The sequence below is a fragment of the Myotis lucifugus genome, unplaced genomic scaffold, assembly GCF_000147115.1.
Source record: "Myotis lucifugus unplaced genomic scaffold, Myoluc2.0 scaffold_248, whole genome shotgun sequence".
In the NCBI taxonomy this organism is placed as follows: domain Eukaryota; kingdom Metazoa; phylum Chordata; class Mammalia; order Chiroptera; family Vespertilionidae; genus Myotis; species Myotis lucifugus.
In genome coordinates, this window is record NW_005871296.1 from 1,042,492 (window position 1) to 1,058,511 (window position 16,020).

Sequence of the window (16,020 nt, forward strand, 5' to 3'; positions counted from 1 at the left end):
CTGCATATCAGATATTTACATTACGATTCATAACAGTAGCAACATTACAGTTATGAAGTAGCAACGAAAATAATTTTATGGTTGGGTCACAACATGAGGAACTGTATTTAAAGGGCCAGAAGGTTGAGAACCACTGCTTTAAAGTATGTGTAATGTGCCGCTTTGATTCAGAAAGAACAGAAAAAAACAAAAACAAAATCTAGCACAAAATCTGGCTCATAAAAATTCAATGTTAATCATTTTATTATTATAATAACAAGACAGATGACAGTTTTTCATATTACCATTACATTCATGCTAAGGATAATGATGCCATTTCTCATATTATAAATGCCATTTGATCCATTTAAAACAAGTTATTTTACTATTCTTGGACTGTTTGGGCATGCTTAATAAAATATTATAAAACATTCCAAATTTTTTTACTAAGCAAAGCATCTAATTTCACACAACTTTCAATTTTAGTAATGGAAACAATAAACTTATTTCACTTCTTGATATTAAGCAACAACAAGACTAACTCCCCAAGGCATGCACTACAACCATATCATAGATCTGTCATCAATATGATGGGCTTGGCATTTTATATATTATGTTCCCACTTTAAATTAAGTACTATTTACTAAAACGAAAACAGGCAAAGACAATGAACAGGCAGTTCATTAAAGAAGGAATACAAACAGCCAATAACAACACTGACATACCAATCTTATTTGTAATGAAAAGAAATAGAAATTTAAAAAATAAGGTACCATTTTCTACTCATATTGACAAAGATTGAATTTTAAAAAAATCTAGAGTTTACCAGGGAGTATGCAGGTGGAGGGTGGAAGGGGGGGTCACACATTTAAAACTAACTTGAAGTGCAAGTTGCACTACAGTTTTGGAGAGCAATTTGGCAATTTTTATCAAAGCTCTAAAAAAGTTTAAACCCTTTGAGCCAATCATTCCACTTCCAGAAACTTTCTCAAGGACATAAGCACATATCTCAAAATGTATTTACAAGGATATTCACTGCACCACTGTTTACAGTAAATCAAATGTCTAATGGAGGACAAAATGAGTCAATTGTGGTACACCCCCTACCACAGGCAGTGGCTTTCCCTGGATGCCATTCTCCCCCTCACTTCAGCGTCTTCTTTACCAAGTCTGCTTCCCAGAGTCCACATTGGCTTTCTCAGTGATCTGATCTGAGTCCAGGGAAACTGAGGGGGAATCTTCTGGGGACTCATGGGAAATGTACTCCTCACTAACAAAACTGAGAGGTGAGAAGAGAAACAGCCTTCCCTATTTTTAGATGCAATCTTATGACGTGAAGATGGGAGGTATAGCACAGCAGCTATCATAAGCATGAAACAAGTCTAAGGCAAAATAAACTGAGGCTGAGGCAAAAAAAGTCTCTCTAATGACCCCTCTCAACTGTGTATTGTATGAGATAATGAATGTATGATAACATTTATTATCTCAATTATATTTGGATACTATTATCTCTGGTCAAAGCACCCTAACTGATATTAGCCATTCAATAGAATACTTTAGAGCCAGGAAAAGTTTTGCCATGGAAGTTTTTATGAACAGTAGATGTGCAGTTAAGAAAAAAAAAATAGTATGTTCCCATTTTTTTATTAAAAAACAAATACATTAATATAGACTCATTTGACAATAAAAGGATTTAGAAATAGTTACCTCTGATATAGTTATGTCTGAAAGACAGGAATTTAAATGTTTCCTTATTGCAAATTTGCATTTTGTTTTTCTACAATAAGCATGTATAGGCATGCTTCAGGTATTACAGATTCAGTCCCCGATTACCATAGTCATCGTTTTGCTGGTGGAGGGTCTTGCTAACCATTTGTAAAAACGCAACACCCGTGAAGCACAATAAAGCAAAGTGCAGTGAACCAAGGGGTGCCTGTGTCACCCAAAATTCTGCCTCCCTTTTCTATTTCTTCTGTCAATTCATGAGATTCTTGGGCGGGAGAAAAGGTAAACTTGTATTCTGCTAAGCTATTTTAAACTGGGAGTAAGCTTTCTAATAGGAAAAGTTGTTTTTCTTTTTCAAACTGTTTCGTGAAATAAAATTTAATAGTATAATAGTATCAGGCATTTATTTTTTAGTGAATACAGAATATTACAAACAGCTTTCACTTCCCTTTGTTACTTGTCATATCATGACGTTGTACCATTTCGTATCAGAATTTCTTCTGTGAAGCAAAAACAGTCCCAAAATGAAGGATCTTCAGGGGTCATAGGAACAGCAGATGAGATTAAATCATTATAGGTAAGAATTGTAAACTGCCTCTGGGATGGTTTAGAATCATCTTGTGATGAAGCCTAAAAGGGAAAAAATAGATTACCTGACTGTTACACTGCATGTTAATCTTATGATCAACTTTATAATTAGGAAAAAAACAAATAAGACCAAATTACATTTCAGTAATATTAAAGTACAACACAGGATTTTTAATTGTTTTTTAATCTTTATATATTGCCAATATAGCAAATTCAGAAAAATATGAAATAACCCGATTCTCACACTTCTTGTACATAGCAATAACCTGTGATATTTGTTTAAAATGTCGACTTACTGAGTCACACATCCAAAAATTCTAATTCAGGAGATAAGTTAAAAGGGATCCCAAAATATATAACAAGAAGGTGGATTATACTGATAGAGGTTGGGGGCCACCAGGCAAACTTTGGAGAAATACTCTAGACCAGTGATGGCGAACCTTTTGAGCTCGGCGTGTCAGCATTTTGAAAAACCCTAACTTAACCCTGGTGCCGTGTCACATATAGAAACTTTTTGGTATTTGCAACCATAGTAAAACAAAGATTTATATTTTTGATATTTATTTTATACATTTAAATGCCATTTAACAAAGAAAAATCAACCCAAAAAAATGAGTTCTCGTGTCACCTCTGACACGCATGTCATAGGTTCGCCATCACTGCTCTAGACCCATAACCACAGAGATGCAAAACTTCTTTAGGAAATGATTCATCAACACTAAAACTATATCTTATTCTGTAAGATAGGGCCCCTTTTCTTATTCTATGAGATAGGCCCTTGTTTACAACTGAACCCCATAGAGACCTCTTTTAACATTCTATACATTCTAGTAAAGATAATACTTGGATATCATATAGTGTTTTAACAAGGTCAGTACCTATTTGCTGATATGGTTGTTATCATATTTTATAGATGGAGAATTGAGGCTTCGGAAGATCAACTTTGCCCAAGCTCACCACACAGGTTTAAACAGTCAGCCTGGGCCTAGAACCCAGGTCTTCTGAATAGTATTCTCGTCCTTTTCCCACTATGTCAATGCTGCTGCCTAAATAGACTCTCTCCAGTGAAATAAAAAGGAAGTACCACGTGTGTAAATGTTACAAAAAATATAAAGCTTTATGGAAATATATGCTACTCAGAGAGAGTGCAGAGCTGAGGTAAAATAGGGTAGGTAACAAGGACAGGTAAACTTGGTCAGAACATCTTCAGATAACAGTGGTCAATTTTAATATGCCACCCCCTTTTAAGGAAGATAATCTATGAGGAATTTTAATCCTTTGTTAATCTATCTAAGGCACGGTCTGTGGACTGAACTACTTTTCTGGAGATAAGGGTGTGTGTTTGTGTGTGTATTGATCACGCCACATTCTCTCACATGGATTCGTTAAAAATGATATGCATGTAGTTTCAATTATTATAATATGACCAATAGTCCTTACATAAATACTACTGCAGGATCACAACTATATATAGGCTAAGCCCTAAGTGTGTTCTTTTTTTTTTTTTTTTTAACTTTCTCTACTTACCAATTAACAGAAGTTTACAAACTGTAACAGGAAGAATTGAGACCACGTTATGCCACAATATGACACAAGGATTCTCACATGTTTGATAGTATAACTTGGGAATAATTGAGGACAGTACTACAAAAAGGAGAAGGGGTTCAATTTGCCAAATAATTCCATTACTCACCACCTGTCAGCTGGGTATCTTTATCTTCAAGATATTCACCGGGAAATAAACTATTGTTAAGATGACTAAGGTTGTGAAAAGAACAGAATACTATTCAGAAGACCTGGTTTCTAGGTCCAGGCTGACCATTTAACTACCTTCTTAAAATGTTCTGTAAAATCTCAGATGATCTTAAGGATTTGATAACAAAAAACACGTCTAAATTTATCATCTAAAAATAAACAAACAAAAAAAATCCCTCTAAAGCTGAGGTAAACCAAATGATTATTTCTACTAATAAAGAAAAAACTCAAAATTGATTCATGCTTTTAAACTCGAAGTCAGAGAAATCTTAAAATCTTACATCTTGATGTCTAGATCCATCGGGTTTCCTAAGAGCTACTGCAACAAAATGGTGTTCATCTATTTTGCTTTCCTAATAAAAAAGAAAAAGTAAGTAAAAAATACAGATTACTAAATATGTAAACTTAGATATACTTTTGTTTACAACTTTAAAATCTCAACCTCTCTTTCTCTATACACACACACCACACACACTCACACATTTTCCCTCACTTCCCCCAAACATTTAAGGAGAAGTCAAATACATTTTGACCCTTTAGTCTGAAATATTTCAATATGTATTTTCTAATAGGAATATTCTCTCACATAACCATAGCAGTTAATACCTTTGGTTAATGTAACATGGAAGTAGTACTTGAATCTACCACCTGTATTACAAATTTTTGAACTAATCCAATAATGTCTTTTATAGCATTCTTCCGACTCAAGTACAGGAGGTAGTCTAGGATTAATTTTGCATTCAGTTGCTATGTCTTGCTAACCTTTCTTTCGACAATATTTTAAAATACAAGCCCCATTCTCCCCTTTTTACTGATAGAACACTATTCATTTGGCATTTGCTATTTCTTAATGATTTAAATAATACATTCTAAACCAGAGTACTACATAGATGAAGTGTCCTATCTAGGTACCACTAGAGAACCCTCTGCCCTAATTGGTGATGCTAATTTTGTACATGCTTAAAATTAACATTTAAAAAAAATCAGGTTGTAACACTTGTGTATAAACATGTAGTTAACTACATACTATGGAAAATCATAGTGGAATTTATAGACAAAGAATATTCAACTTTTGCCCAGTCGGTGTGGCTCAGTGGTTAAGCATCAACCTATGAACCAGGAGGTGACTGATTCGATTCCTGGTAGGGGCATATGCCCAGGTTACAAGCTCCATCCCCAGTAGGGGGCGTGCAGGAGGCAGCCAATCAATTCTCTCAAACATTAATGTTTCTCTCCCCCTCTCCCTTCCTCTGTCTCTAAAAATCAATAAAATTTTTAAAAAGTAAACAAAAATACGAAACAAAATTTTCACTAAAAAGCCACTTTACTAAAGCAAACTACAATTAGAAACTGAATTACTTAGGGACTTTATATCCTTTACCCTGTTTTTCTTATCTTTGTATTTTAAGATATCCAAATTAATAAAACCTAAAATTCAAAAAGAATTAATTTAGGAAAAAACATTTAAAGAGGAAAAATATATAACCAGTTAAGTATTAGAAAAGGTTTGATATTTTAAAGTTATTTTCACTTTAGCTGAAAAAAGCTCACAATATTTACTATAAACCAAACTATTCTTTTTAACGCATGGTTGTCCTCCCATTCTTTACACTAAATATATTAATAATGTGAACATTGTAACATACAGAGATGTTCTGGCTGCAAAATTACTTTTGGAAAACCACTTAGATCAGCAGTTCTATAGTGTCTGCATCTAATACACATGGCTTCCTTACTTTGGTAACTGGTACACTGAACTAACAAAACACTCAGGGACATTGGGTGAAGAACTTCATTACTCTTCCATGGCTGCGTTCAAATGTACCCTGATGGATCCTCCCTTCCCAGCTCCTGGACAAGCTCTTTAGTCACTTTCACTTAAAAAAACCCATTTCACTCCTAGAACAAATGCACAATCTTCCCCCTTGGCCTCACCTTGCTCTTCATTCTTCCTTTTCCACTTTGGTTTCCTTAAGGTGGGGGACATAAAGGAATGGTACTACAGGAAAGGGGCAGAGTAATGACCGATGCTGTTTAACACAGTGTTTAGAACCATATGAAGTATCGAAGGCTAGCTTATCTCACCCGGTGGGCACCTGTGGTATTTTCAGTGACCCACTTTCAGTTCTTTAGCGCTCCCTGTACACTGCCTTAGAGCTAGCAGTGTATTCAAGACAATTCCTGCCCTCAGCAACTAGTAGACTGCCCACTGCCTCTTCCTTTGGAGTTCCCTTTGAGTGCGGTCCTTTCTAGACACTTCAGGCCCAGTGGCCACCATTTTCCACAGCATCTATTTGGTCCTGAGGAACTCAGACATCTTTACCACCCAAAAACGTAAAGCACATCTGGCCCAGTCACTGACTCTTCCCTCCTCACCTTGCTACTAGGCCTACTCTCTCGGGCACCACTGAGAATAGAGGATTCCCCATGAGTGAAATGGCTAAGGTTTAACCTTGTAAGTACTCAAGGTTTTTACATAATTTTGGTTACAATTTTTAAAATTGTACACTTAAAATATCCTAAATATAATGTCGTCTTTAACTGATAAAATCCCTACCTTAATATGTTAGCAGTTTTAACCCAACTCTCACTCTCAAAATACTTTCTACCCGCCTTGGATCCCCTAACACTACTCTCGTTTTATTTCTAACTATTTTTGTCATTCTTTTTGTCTCCTCCACTCCACCTTTAATTATCAGTACTCTCAGGATGCTGTCCGGGGGCCTTCCTCTCTTCAAATTTAGGTAACCTCACAGCGGTAACTTAAACCCCATGGCTTCAACTACCATGCACATGTCAATGAGTATGAGTTTTACCTCTAGCCCAGCCTTTCACTCTATTCACCGACACCTTCACTTGGGTGTTTCTATGGCATCTCAAATTTTATCGACTTGTTCTCTAGTATTCATTTTTTCAATAGAAGGTCCTATATAAGTCACAGAATTGATCATAATATCTTTGACATCTCACTTCATTAACCTCCACCCAGACAGAACTCGGTCTTAAAATACAAATCTGATCTTATCACTCTCTACTAACACTTGTTAAATTCTTTTGAGAAAATTGGTGAACACCTCTCATTTTATCTACTCATCACTAATTCTTTATATTCTGGGCACCGACATACTCTGAACACAATTCAGATGATTACTGCAGCAATAAGCACGTTAGTATTGAACCCATTTGCTGGGCTCTGAACAGCTGGACCAATCACAGTAGACCACTTCCTTGGCTACAGTGACTAGTCAGAAGATAAGCCTCAGATCCAACCTAGGTCAGGGAGTCCCTTCTCCAGGACTCTTAGGACTTGGAACAGAAAGGGAGCTCACCAATCTCTGTGGGGTTTTAACCTGCAAATTGTTACACGTAAGAGTGGTAGGCAGTCATTCCTGCTACACAAACCACAAGTTAAGAAAGCCGATGTACAAAATGAGAAACAACGGTGGGAGAAAACTGAAGCCAGGATATATGGAAAGGCAAAAGTAAAATAGAAACGAGTTCCGAGTTTTCCAGTCCCTAATTCTAGTGAATCCTGAAGCCCAGTTACATGAAACACTCTACTAGCCTATATAGTATCTTTCTGGATGAAATGAGTTTCTCCCCTGGCAACTAAGAATCAATTACAGAAAGAAAAAATCTTCAATCTGATCCATAATGCCCTGTATGATGTTACCAATCTAACATGGAAGCCCCTCAGCATGGCTTCTTTGGCTGTGCATACACACAGAGCTGTTTCCATTCAGGGCCTCTTTCCCTGCTCATTTTACTTAACTCTCTGACTAATCTCTCCAGTATCAGCTTGTTTCCCTGACTTCACCTTCAGAGCACCAGGATTCGATTCCAGCTATGTTTCGTTCCAATGACTAGCCTCCCCAAATTAATCTCACACAAATGCACAAAATTAGCAAGTCCTTACAGTTACAGCAATCTGGTCAATTTCTTACCTCAAAAGCCCATTCTTTTTCTTCTTTTCCATCCAGAAACAAACGTGTTTCTTTATAAACCTGACCTAAGTCCAGGTTTAATGGGGACATATCAAATTCAAGCCGTTGCAATTCAAATCCGAGTCCAACACCTATGGCTTTTATGAAGCTTTCTTTCAGTGCCTAAGATACAGAAAACATTTTCTCTGAGAACTTTTAATATATAAAATTTTTCATCAACTCTACAGGCCCCAAACATCTGGACCTTTTACTGGATGCAGTAAAGTAGGCCTGGAGACAAACCAGCTGTATAATCTTAAGGCAAATCATTTCAGTTCACTGTACCTCCACTTTCTCATGTGTAACATGCAACAATAATAGCACTTGTCCTCATAGGTCTTTCATAACAATTAAATTAGCTAACTTATAAAACACTTAATGTCTTCCAGCATATAGTAAATTTCATATAAGTGTTTATTAAATAAAGCCTCATCTGTATGAGTTCCTTTAGGACAGAAAACAATTCTAAAAAGTGATAAATAAAATGCCTTGTTTTAGCTCCAAAAGTAAACCTTCTAATTGAACATTAAATATTTTCTTAAATGTCATTATAATGTAATACTGCACATATAAGAATCAAGTTCCCAAGTAATAACCTAAAATTTTCTGCTATTTTTTGCAAAGATAATGAAATAATTTCAGTCATTAACTCTGAAAATTAGAAAGAGATTATACCCAATTCCTATAAAACATATCCAGCTGAGTCCATTCATCCTTAAAGCTCTTGATTGTTTCCCATTCTTTATTCGTAAACTTTCTCTTCATAATATGGAAGAATTCTGAAATTGAACCACGACCTGTAAATTGAGGAAATAGTGAATTAAAAATAGCGATTCTATTACCAAATCTGTTAAAGACAGCACATAAAACTATAGCCCAACCTTACTTTTGAATAGTCAGAATAATCTTAAACAAAATTAAGTTTGGAATTAAAAGAATAACACACAGTGACTAACTGGGTTTAGCCCCCCCCCCCCCCAAAAAAGATAGGCTAATAGCAATAATGAAAGTCTGTGAATTACTCAGTATTTAAGGAGAGAAACCATGTGGTTTTATCAATAGATGCTCCTAAAGTTTTGAAAAAATTTAGCAGCCAAACATGTTACACGTTTTAATCAAGAGAAAATTCCTATATATAATAGAATATCATAAATACAGAAGAACTCTTAAAATAGAACAAGTCTATCCTGGAGTTTAAATTTTATTTTGCTATATAACAGGGGGGATGATTTCTTTATTATAATTTATTAGAAATGGGTTGAATGCTGAAAGTTGTTCTTTTCTAAGTTATCACCATGACTGGAAAATATATTTCATTCAAAATAACTGTTTTAACATTTTGTAATATTACTTCTCCAAATAAAACAGATTTTAATTTCAAATCTTTTGGGGATACTATGAATCAGGTTCATTTGAAATATTTTTGAAGTATATCCCTAACTCACCTACTTCCACAGACAAAATATTACATAGCATTCTAAAAATACATGACAAAAAGAACAGAACTCAAAGAATCTGATTCCTAGAGTTAAGGGCTAAGACACAAATTAAAATATACAGTATGCCTTTCATACCGTATTTTTCAAAATATTATAATTATGTGTCTGTCTCTTTTTACTATTAGGCAGGAACTTTCTATCATCCATTTATTCTATAGGTAAGTAAAACACGTGAAAATATTACACAAATATGTACTGAACTAATGGTTAAAACAAGTCAATCATGGTTCTTGCCCTCACACACTTACAGTTTAAGTGGCCTATCAGAAAGCTGGGCCCAAGGCAAGGTAGGTAAACATAAATGTTTACTGTATGAATAAATGAATGTTAACCATTATTTGGTAAGTTATTTCCTAAACGTGCCCCATTATTTTCCAGAAAACCTCTTGAAGGTAGTCCCTCTGCAGATTCTGTCAACGTAGCTTATCTACTCTGCCTCCCATTTCTAAAATATCCAACTCCAAAATCTGACATTCTTAACTGATTGACTACAATTCTTAAAAAAATGACATCTGCCAATACAGCATGTCTGGAAAAAAGATGTCAAATCCCCTTACTTAATGCTTTACTAGCATGTAATAACTATCTCCCCATGACAATTCAACAATTAGCACTCTTATGATTATTCACACTCAAGTGCCCAAGTGCTAGACGCTGGGACTATCATGAGGAAAACAGATGTGATCCTTATCTTCATAGGGAGCTTATACTGTCTCCCACAGCAGCCATTTTCAACCATTTTCATCTCATGGCACACGTAAACTATTTACTAAAGTTCTGCGGCACACCAAAAAATATGTATTTTCCCTGATTTGACATGTAAAAACAATAGGTATAATTTTGATTCATTCATTCTACAAGGCTATTGTTGTATTGGCTGTTGTCATCTTTAAATATGCAGCGGTTCTCAACCTGTGGGTCGCGACCCCTTTGGCGGTTGAACGACCCTTTCACAGGGGTCGCCTAAGACCATCCTGCATATCAGATATTTACATTACAATTCATAACAGTAGCAACATTACAGTTATGAAGTAGCAACGAAAATAACTTTATGGTTGGGTCACAACATGAGGAACTGTATTTAAAGGGCCAGAAGGTTGAGAACCACTGGCCTAAGGGAAAGGAGGTTAGTACCCCTGACTAAATAGTTAGGTATTGCATGCTTTAAAAATTCTTGCAGCACACTGGTTGAAAATCACTGTCCTACAGTAAAGAAGTACCTTTCCCATAGTTATTTTCTACTAAGAGCAGCTCTTCCCAAAATTAAGATTCCCCTACCATCCCCACTTCAAGACAGTCAAAAGTCTCCTCTTGTTTAGCCAGGAAATATTTCCAACAACCCTACAGTAATACATGGTCCTTTAATTCAAGACAAAGATCCTCTTTTATTTTCAAGTTCATTAAACTCATTTAATTCATCTATGTATTCCTAGCCCTCTCATTTTCTCAAGAATAACATTACAATCCATTTTATGAATTCAACTGATGTCTAATGTTTGTTAATTTAAAACTATTATTTCCTAAAAGTAGCCCAGCAAAGCTATAAAGTCATTTCATGTAATAGCATTGTTGAAGTATTAAACTGTGATCTTAGGAGCCCCAGGGCTATGAATCCCTTTGATAGTCGGTCATGCTTATTCCTTAAGGCCCTTAATAAAAACTATCTTGTTAAAATGCAAGCATCACTACTACATACTGGCTTGATAAATTACACACTAAAGAAAGTAAAGCAAGCAAGCTTGCAAAAGTGATGAAAGTATATCTGAAGATTTTAACTAATGGGAGCAAAATAGCTATATAAATCATGAACTGTTTCCTCCTGAATAGATTCTGGCACAAACAGGGTAAATAATAACAACAGGAAGCTAGCTACCTTGGATTTGGAAGGCAGCATTATATAACTGGATCGGAACTGTAGTTTAACAATACTATAAAAAAGCCTAAAATTTTAAAAGATATGCTTGTTGTCATATAAGTAATTTTATTTGTTGGTTTCTTCAAGTTACAATTTAATAATCTTCAAGCCCTCTGATTTTTAACTATATATGATGGGGCAATCAAGAAAAAGAAATTTAAATATGCATGCCAATAAAAAGCTGATTAACACAAAAAGCAACCTAGCACAATCACTGGAAAGCAATCACATAACTGATTATGTACAACTAAAAGTATCTGATATGAGTGCATTTTCATATACTTTTGAGAGCATCTTATTTATTCCACAAAATAAGAGATTTGACGGCAAAAGAAAAAGATGATTTTGTAAACATTCAGCCAAAGCACAACAGTGCCACCCTGTGGCATTGTGGTGGAAAGACAAAGTGGGTGAGTACTCAAGGACTTTATTTATTCAGAAAATTTGAATTAAAAAAAAAAATCAGCCCAGCCCATATGCCTCAGTGGTTGAGCGTCGACCATGAACCAGGTGATCACAGTTTGATACCCGGTCAGGGTCAGGGCACATGCCCAGGTTGTGGGCTTGATCCTGGTAGGGGGCATGCAAGAGGCAGCTGATCAATGATTCTCTCTTATTGATGTTTCTATCTCTCCCTCTCCCTTCTTCTCTGAAATAAATTAATATGTATATAAAAATAAATTAATGTGTATAGAGAAACTGGACAAAATATTTAATAAAAAAATCAGTAGGAAATACCACAATAGTAATTTGTCCTTCAAGCTATCTGAAGACAGCACAATTATTGGACATACCAATTGGCAAACCTGCCTAATAATACCATCACATATTCATGTTTATTACAATCTTCATTTTTATCATTCTACTACTGCACATGTAGAAACAAGTATACACATAAGATAAAATTACTTAAAATTTATATAGAACTATTAAACAAGTTTTAAAAAACCAGAACCCCATCTTATAGTTTAATCTTTAAGGAAAGCAGTATTAGATATTAACTAAATATTCACAATAATAAACTAATCAAGGTCATACAGCAACTTGGAAGCTGATTAAACACACAGTATTAATCTACAACAAGATAATTTATAGTCAATACCCTAGGCTGCTACTACAAACCTATGGGAAAAAGAATCCTACTAATAACAGAACCTCAACACCAACCAACATCAATCTCGCCTCAGAATAAAATCAGCATCCCAGTTAAAGTTTGTCCCTCTTTTTAAAAAGGGTCAGTTATTTTAGAAGGAATTGAGCAATGTCCATATGTGTGCTTCAGAGTTATGAAATTTAGCTTTGGATAATAAATTGTATTAGAAATTCTAGTAGTTTCATTTTCTAAGTACTGAATTACATGTAATCTTGCTTCCATGGGAGGTGAAAGTCTTCTAAAATTTGAGTTAATATGTATACAATAATGTTTGACTTACCAGCTCACTTGTCTGGGAATTTATCCAGATACAAACTCAGAATAAAACAAAAATGTCTAAGCTGCTAATATAGGTTTCATGAACTACCACAAAGCCTGTAGCATGCTACTGACAAATGAGGACGAAAGGGACCATATGCTAACCTGACTAGTTAGGGAAGGCCTGTATGACTGTTGTGCAAACTCAAAGACCTGAAATAACCACAAACGATGGTCTGAAAACTAAATATTTAACTACAAACAAGTTATAGTGGGTAGTCATGTCCTAGGCCAGTATTTTCCCTGACAAAGATCAACTTAGATCTTTACTGAGCCCATCTGTCTTTTTGCCTCTAAGATAACATATATGCGAAATGCATGGGTAACTTGTAACTTCCCTTGCCCCCCCCCCCCCGAACCCCTCAGGGCACAGCAAATGGCACTGGGACATTCCCTCATTGTTGTTGTTATCAAGTTAACCTTCAACTGTTAATTATGTTAAACTATCCTGTATCCATCTGTGCAAAAGAAGCATATGTCCATCATTTCACTTTTTATCCTATCCCAGAGGATTCCAGGCTTTGCTTTATCCCGCGTCCTTAATCTATCACCAATGAATTTCATGTAACCCACTTACGTATTTTCTTTTTGATGGTAAATTTATAAAAACAAGGTATGAACTACCCATTCTCCAGAGCATTATCTCAATTCATTGAGCTTCTCAGCATATGTCGACAGTTTGGCTCAAATAAACTCACATAAATTCTTTACAGGTTTCAATGGGGTTTTCTTTGTTAACACAAAGGAGCTCTTAAGCCCTCCATACAAGTGGCTCAGCACAGAACACTAGATCGAAATATGATGACTTAGGCTTGAAACTCTCCACCACTTAGGCAGGCCCAAACTGCAGCTGCCTAGTGTTTTTATTTCAATGTGCAGTTATCAACACCTACATGGACCAATACACACAGGCAAGAAAAGGGCCTGCAGTTTGGGCTACTTGGCTGCAAAGATTTTATCCTTACAAAAAAAAAATATATATTTTATCCTTCAAGTGAAGGGAAGGACTCCAAAAGCAGGGTAGAAGGGCAAAGGGTGGGGCCACGCTGAGGAGCCAAAAGACAGACAGAGCAGGGAGCCACAAAGTATTAACCTTAGGCCTTGACACCTAATGCAATTTGCTCCCTTGGGTTTTGAACTTGGTTGGGACCCTTGCCTGACCTCTTTTTCCTTCCAACTTCTCCCTTTTAAAATGGAAATGTCTATCATATGCCTGCCCCACCAATGTGTTTTAGAAGCAGGTGATTTCTTCTCCCATTTTAAAGATTCACTGATGAGAGAAGAATTTTGTCCCACATTGCATCACACAGTCTCACCCAGCCCTAATTTAGATGATTCAGATAATCAGATTTAGAACTTTTTGAGTTGATATTTAGGTAAGACCTAGGCTTTAAAGTTAATGTTGGAATAGTTTAAGACTTAAGGATGCTGGGATGGGATGAATTTACTTTCTTAAAGCTATAAATTAGGGACAAAGAGTTGGGCATATCTATCTATCTACCTACCTACCTACCTACCTACCTACATAAAAGCCTAAGCGACAGTCCGACCGGTAGCTATGATGCACACTGACCATCAGGGGGCAGACACTCAATGCACAGGCATGAAAACATGGAACAGATTGATGAATCTCATAGAGAAGGGGATGGGGGAGGGCAGGAAAAGATTAACCAAGGATCTTATATGCATACTAGAGGCCTGGTGCATGGATTAGTGCACTGGTGGGGTCCCTCAGTCTGGCCTGCGGGGATCAGGCTGAAACTGGCTCTTCGAATCCCCCGAGGGGTGCTGGATTGGGGGTGCAGGCCAGGCCAAGGGATCCCACCGGTGCAGGAATCCATGCACTGGGCCTCTAGTTAAGAAATAAACATGTAAAGTGCCCAGAACTATTAAGTACTTAATAAATATTAGATCTAAAGTTGTTGGGGTAGTTGTTATATATATTTCCTCTTTTGTGAATTGTTTCCTCAGGTTCTTTGTCCATTCATCAAGTAAGTCTTAAGTAATTTTACTATCAATACTCACAAGCATTTTATATATTAACAACATTAACCTTTGTCTGTCAGATTTTGCCACAAATATATTCCCTGGTTTGTGAGAGAAAAGATATCATATGAAATTAACCACATCTCTGACTTTGTGGTTTCTTGCCTTTCTAAGCTTAAAAGACATCCTTTAAGAAGTCAGACCAAGGCCCCCTGGTGGTTACCACAGGCTGTGTTCTTACACTGTACAGAAATAGGAGGCAGAGTAAACTTACCCCATATACACCTCAGCTCAGGCTCTTTGCCTGGTCTGTATGGTGAATGGGGAGACATTGGGAAAAAAAAAAAAAAGTCAGACCAAATATACAATTCTATTGTGTTCTATTAATTGTTATGAAAACCTAACTCTAACCATATTGTTGTACAGTGTGAAACAAAGATCTAAAGGGCTTTAAGATTATTTAACCCATAAAAAATGTTGATTGGTTATAATTTGCTTTGCTGACTCTGTAAATTACATCTAATATGTTGTGTAAACATTAATGTGTCTAACCTGGGAAATTATTTATATACAGAGAGAGTCCTTAGCTGCATCTCAGAAATTCTGGTTCAGTAAGGTAGGTAGTTTCAAAAAAATTTGAATTTTTAATAAAATCCACACTGATTTTAATATTCTGACCACCATTCTAGAAACATTATCTTACCTAATAATACACAAACATGTAAATTGACCATACCTTCGCTACAGTAACCAGCCAATCAGGAGAGTATGCAAATTAACCCAACAAAGATGGCGGTTAATTTGCATACGTAGGCTCCAAGCTGCGGAGCAAAGCCTGACGGAAGCCTGTGTGTCTCCCGTCAGGCCCCAGCAGCCCCAAGCCCCGCCACCTTGGTGCTGGGGCTGCTGGGGGCCGGATTGGAGACACAAACACGCTGGAGAGCCCGGCATGCAGCAGCCCCAAGCCACTCCAGCGGGCCTATCGCGGACCCGGCCGGGAGTCGCAGGACCGAGCAGCGAGGCACAACCCACCCACTCCTGCGGCCGACTGCGGCAGTGTCCGGGCCTATGGGCCGGGCCGGGCTGCGGGGGGCGAGCAGGAAGGCATGACCCGCCCAC

The 16,020-nt window shown here is 36.6% G+C and overlaps 1 protein-coding gene and 1 non-coding gene across 3 annotated transcripts in view; one reads left to right on the forward strand and one right to left on the reverse strand.

Moving 5' to 3' along the window:
* Window positions 1–214: 214 nt before the first annotated feature.
* AASDHPPT (aminoadipate-semialdehyde dehydrogenase-phosphopantetheinyl transferase) overlaps window positions 215–16,020 on the reverse strand; it is a 28,636-nt gene continuing 12,830 nt past the window's right edge. For both annotated transcript variants that reach the window (XM_023762522.1, XM_023762523.1), the window contains exons 3-6: window positions 8,706–8,827; window positions 7,992–8,153; window positions 4,329–4,400; window positions 215–2,334 (exon numbers count right to left, since the gene is read on the reverse strand). In XM_023762522.1, the coding sequence (XP_023618290.1) occupies window positions 2,170–2,334; window positions 4,329–4,400; window positions 7,992–8,153; window positions 8,706–8,827 (521 nt within the window). In that variant the 3' untranslated portion in view covers window positions 215–2,169. The remainder of the gene's footprint in view (window positions 2,335–4,328; window positions 4,401–7,991; window positions 8,154–8,705; window positions 8,828–16,020) is intronic.
* On the forward strand, window positions 15,108–15,235 carry LOC111827926. The gene has a single exon (XR_002831675.1). It is a non-coding gene; the product is annotated as a small nucleolar RNA SNORA51 (small nucleolar RNA).